A 5,676-nucleotide genomic window follows, 5' to 3' on the forward strand; every position below is an offset into this window, starting at 1 on the left:
CGCGGGTCTTTTAAGACTATCATATCAACACCAAACTAGGTCGCAGTTCTCTCTAATTTAGTCGGAGAGCTATTATCAAAGGGTTTTGAGTACACTGTTGTGGTTGCTTAGGTCTATGGTGGTCGACCAGTCTCTATGTGCTGATAATTTAATGATGTACATGAAATGAGTTATGTGGGGAGCCCCAATAGCTATCCAAGGCTGACAACGACCCAAGCGGCCAATTACACATCGTCAAAAACCCGTACCCCTCACGCCCATTGAAGGAAACTAATTCAGGCTTCTGATTAGTTACAACGTCCTTATAGTAGATGAGGCTGGTACTGACTTGAGTTCCCCAAATTTTGTTGATAAAACGCCTCGGTAATTATGTTCGTAGTCGGACGGGACTGAGATGTCAGGACAAACGGATACGATGCCGGAGGAAAAAATGGACAGAGATGTTCTTCGTTAAGCCCATTCAAGAGTTTTGTATGGAACCTAGGGGAGGGGGAGTGAAGGTACTCATGTATGACACGTAGTATTGCTATTCTGATATGAATGACTTAATGTATCTTAAAAGGATAAAATATTCTAATGAATAGGAGATAGGATTAAGTGTTTATATATTATTCATTTCAATTAAACAAACACCGTTTCATCATTTTTGATTAACGAATATATTTATTAGTCTAATAAAAAAATAATAAGGAAGGCTCTCCTTGTGGCTTTTGCTTTAAACCCAGAGTTCGCCTCGAGCTTGGGTATGTAACTTTAATATGCAACGTGTAATTTAATAGGGAGAAATAAAGGTTAGCGGGATGGAATAGAAAAAAATGAGATTGAGGACATCTGGGATGACAAATTAGAGTATGGCTGCGGGATAAGTGTAAGCCGTGCTTGACCCGTTATACGGCGTCTTCTCTTCGGTGAATCGGAACAGAGAAAACGATCCTACCCGCGGGAACGCGGTTAAATCCTGGCAAAACGTGGTGGTCTCGGACCACCAAAAAGATTTAAGTCACCAACAACTCTCGTGACAGTGGCAAAAGAAGATTAGAACAACCCGCTGACGAGGCGAGTCTGAGTTTTGTATTTGAGCTAGTCAAAGTATGGCGGAGGAGGCCTTTCTTTGTGAACAGAAGGAAAATAGACTCTTCCCAGCCGCGAAATTGCTAGCTGGGGGTACTGTCTAGACCAAAAGAACAAAAAATGGACTTGTGCCGAAGTTCCTGTTTCAAAAGAACGATTCTGTTTGGATCTTAAACCCACGAAACATGGTGGCAGCGGTGGGATCTGTCTAACTTTTCCGATGCCGAACAATATGCATGTTACGCCAATCGAGGCGTACGATTTTTCGTCCGACTTCCCGAAATGGCTCACTCGCTTCGAGCGTTACCGAGTGTTATCGGGCCTCCTCACAAAAAGCCCGGAGGAGCAAGTGTGCGCTCTCCTCTACTCGATGGGACCTCAAGCTGAGGATATTTTCGATTCTTTTGGGCTATCACCTGACGATGCCAAAATCTACGCCACTGTGGTTGACCGGTTCAAAAGTTACTTCGTACCGAAAGCGAACGTGATCTATGAGCGAGCGGTTTTCAACCGAAGAACCCAACAAGTAGGAGAAGCAGTTGAAACTTTCATAACGGATCTTCATAAGCTGAGTCAACGATGCAATTACGGTCCACTTCGTGATGAATTGATAAGAGACCAAATCGTCATCGGTGTCCTCGACCGTGAATTGAGTGAGATGTTACAGCTTGATGGTGATTTGACGTTGGCGACTGCGACGACCAAAGTGAAACAATACGAAACGGTCAAACGACAACAAGAAACGTTGTTTCGTCCAAATCAAGCTGTGGAAGAACCCTCCATTGATCAAGTGAGGTTCGACCGACAAACCAATAGAAATCCCGGACATTCCCGTACTAATCGATTTTCTCGTTCCAGACACGAGTCATGTTATTGGTGTGGCTATAATGTTTCCCACACACGTGCAGATTGTCCAGCTAAGAATGCAAAATGTTTGAACTGCGGGAAACCTGGCCATTTTAAAGTTGTATGTAAACAGAAAATGGTCAAAATTGTTAACAACAATTCTGAACGTACGGAAGATAACTCTGTATTACAAGTCGATGTCCCAATCCCAAAAGATAATTATGATGAATGGGAAATAACAATCAAAGTCAACGGAGTTGATGTCAACTTTCAGATTGATAGTGGCGCAGATGTAACTGTCCTGCCTTCTACATTGTTAAAGAAAGGTTTCGAAAACCTCAGACCGTCTAATCAACCTCTCTTTGCTGCTGGTCACACGAAACTCAATGTTGTTGGTTGCAAAGAAGTTACTCTGGAATATGATAATCAAATTCATACTCAAACGGTATATTTCATTTCTGGGCTATCTCGAGCCTTGCTTGGCAAACCAGCTATTCGTACATTGGGATTGTTCCAGAGAATACATGAAATTGGCTTTTCAAAACAAATTCCATGGAAAAAACTCTATGCTGACAGTTTTGACAAATTGGGCTCCATTGATGGTGAATACAAGATTGAGCTCAATGACGATGCAAAACCATATGCAATCACTACTCCACGAACAATTTCAATTCCTTTACGACCTCAAATTGAATCTGAACTCAACCGCATGGTAGCGGAAGGTGTTATTGAACCAGTTGATTATGCGACTGATTGGTGTTCTCCCATGGTGGTGGTCCCGAAGAAGAACAATACGGTGCGTATTTGTGTAGATCTAACAAGATTAAATGACAATATCAAACGTCAGACTCATCCATTACCGAGAATTGATCAAGAACTGGGACTTATTAGTGGTGCACAAATATTTTCCAAATTAGACTGTGTTTCAGGATTCTGGCAAATCAAACTTTCTGAAGATTCGAAGGACTTAACGACTTTCATCACACCCTTTGGAAGGTACAGATACTGTCGTCTCCCTTTTGGCATTAAATCAGCCCCGGAATTCTTTCAGAAGAAACTTAGTTCCATTTTAGTGGGGCTCAGAAATGTCATTGTTCATATGGATGATATCCTTGTGTGGGGAACAAACATATCCGATCACAATATTTGTTTACAACAAGTTATGGAACGACTACGACAACACGGTGTCACCCTCAATGGCGAGAAATCTGTGTTTTATCAAACTTCAGTGGACTATTTGGGCCATACGATATCACCTCACGGTATCAAACCAACAAAAGAACGCATTGAAGCTATCCTAAAACTTGATGTTCCTAGAAATCAAAAAGAACTCCGCAGCTATTTAGGAGTTATCGGATTCATCCTGAAATACATTCCTTGCAGTCATGATTTGCTCAAACCGATGTATGATCTTCTTAAAGGAGATTCTGAATGGTTTTGGGGACCAGATCAACAGAAATCATTGGAAAACTTACAATGTGTCTTGAAGAAAGATAACACATTAGCCTTGTATGATCCGAACAAAGAAACAATTTTGACATGTGATGCCTCTACGAAAGGACTGGGAGCTGTCCTCTCCCAAATACAATCGAATGGAGAAGTTCGTCCAGTCTATTTCTGTTCGCGGACATTGGCAGGTGCTGAACAGCATTATGCTAATATTGAACGTGAAGCTTTAGCCATTACATGGGCCTGTACCAGACTAGAAGAATTTATCCTTGGAAAGGATATCACTATCGAAACTGATCATAAACCCTTACTACAACTCCTTCAGACAACACAAATCTCGGAATTGACACCAAGAATTCAAAGGTTTCGACTTCGTCTCATGAGATATAATTATAAATTAGTTTACGTACCTGGTAAACATTTACTCTGTGCTGATTTCTTATCTAGAAATCCTATCAAATCTGATACTAACCATGAGCTCACTGAAGATACAAGAGTGTATGTAAAGTTACTTATTCAGACCATACCTACAACTGATGAGAATTTGAAAAATCTACAGAGAGCACAAGAAAATGATATCCTCCTTGAACGACTGCGTGAGAAGATTTCTTCGGAATGGAATTCAATCGATGCAAATGATCCCTTGTTACCTTATTTTCATGTTCGACATGAAATTTCATTTTGTGATGGGCTACTTATGAGAGGTTCCAGAATTATAGTTCCTCAAGCACTGAAAAATGACATGTTACATAAATGCCACAAAGGACATTTAGGTATGAACAAAGCCAAATTGCGAGCTCAAAATGCAGTGTGGTGGCCAAATATGTTGCGAGATATAGAAGACTTTATTAAAAACTGTCCTGTTTGTGTTCGATTTGCTAACAATCCACATGAACCTTTGTTGCCAACAGAACTTCCTGACCGACCTTGGCAAATTGTTTCCTGTGATTTGTTTAAACAGAATAATCGATGGTACTTGGTGGCTTCTGATTTGTATTCCCGGTATTTCGAATTAGCTCCTCTGAACAATTGTACTTCAAATGAAATTATCAACAAGCTGAAAGCTTGTTTTTCACGTTATGGAATTCCAGAAGTATTACGCGCTGACTCTGCCGCTCAGTTCCTAACTCCAGAGTTTAGAAAATTCTCTGACCAATATTCTATTCACGTTAATGTTTCAAGCCCTTATCATCATCAAGGTAATGGTGCAGCAGAGGCTTGTGTCAAAATCGCAAAAACATTAATGAACAAAAATGAAACGGAAGACTCCAGTCTAGCTATGCTATGCTACAGGAATACTCCAATTCCAGGCTTACACAAAAGCCCGGCTGAATTGATGTTCGGGAGAAGACTAAGAGATGTTCTCCCTACACATGGAATGAACTTGAAACACAATAGTCATGATGATGCTTCATTTCGAATCAGAGATCAACAGAGAAAGTCCAAGTACAAAGAGAACTATGATCGACGACATGGTGTTCGAGAGCTTCCAAAACTCAACATTGGTGACAAGGTTTGGATCACGGATCTCAAACGAAATGGAATTGTTGAAGGAACAGCAGGGGTACGCTCTTATTGGATAAGAGTTGGTCCTCGAGTATTGAGAAGAAACAGATACTCCTTGAAGCCCTTGCCGAATGTCCAGAAAAGCGATGGAAACTGTTCAAATCCAATTCGTTCTCGTGTTTTTAGAAATTCACTGTTTTGGCGATCATCTCCTACACAAAGTGGACAGGATCGTCATGAAGAGGTGTTGGAATATGAAGGTTCGAAAATTGATGAAACATCTGACATTGAAGAAGAAACTTTGGAAAATGACACCTCTGAAATGTCCAAAACTGGTTATTCAAGTTCCACAAGTCAGGAGCCGAATCTTCCTCGCACAAGTCGTTATGGCAGACCATTACGTGCTCCGGACCGGTATTCTCCAAGCTTTTGAGGGGGGATGTTTAATAGTGGCTAACTCGCCAGCTGGGTTCCGGATTTTTGTGGTCAATGAGTTTTGGGAACTAATAAAGTCAGTTTAATTTTTGCACTGGACCACACAGCACAGAAGTTTTTCTCTTGCGATCTTAAACCCACGAAACATTTAACACCCTATACCCCATAGATCTATCATATATCTATCACCCATGATAACAATGGGGTTGAGTGGATTAGAACACATGCCTTCAGGCACACTACATTTGTCAGAGGTCTAGGAGTCTAGGTTTACCTCGCCCTTCTACAGCTTAACTCCATACACAAAAAGCCCAATCCGAGGCTTAGGTGTAGGGGCTAGACAGCTCTAAAGGATGGGTTAAGCTTCTA

At 41.2% G+C, this 5,676-nt stretch overlaps 1 protein-coding gene across 1 annotated transcript in view; it reads left to right on the plus strand.

Annotated features, from left to right (window-relative positions):
• Nucleotides 1-5,676, plus strand: part of LOC103518504 (uncharacterized protein K02A2.6-like) — a 17,225-nt gene that overhangs the window by 3,876 nt on the left and 7,673 nt on the right. Inside the window, exon 2 of the mRNA XM_008483572.3 lies at nt 1,257-4,133. Coding sequence (XP_008481794.1) covers nt 1,292-4,133 — 2,842 coding nt within the window. The 5' untranslated portion in view covers nt 1,257-1,291. The remainder of the gene's footprint in view (nt 1-1,256; nt 4,134-5,676) is intronic.

Source organism: Diaphorina citri, unplaced genomic scaffold (assembly GCF_000475195.1).
Source record: "Diaphorina citri unplaced genomic scaffold, Diaci psyllid genome assembly version 1.1 scaffold2218, whole genome shotgun sequence".
Classification (NCBI taxonomy): Eukaryota; Metazoa; Arthropoda; class Insecta; order Hemiptera; family Psyllidae; genus Diaphorina; species Diaphorina citri.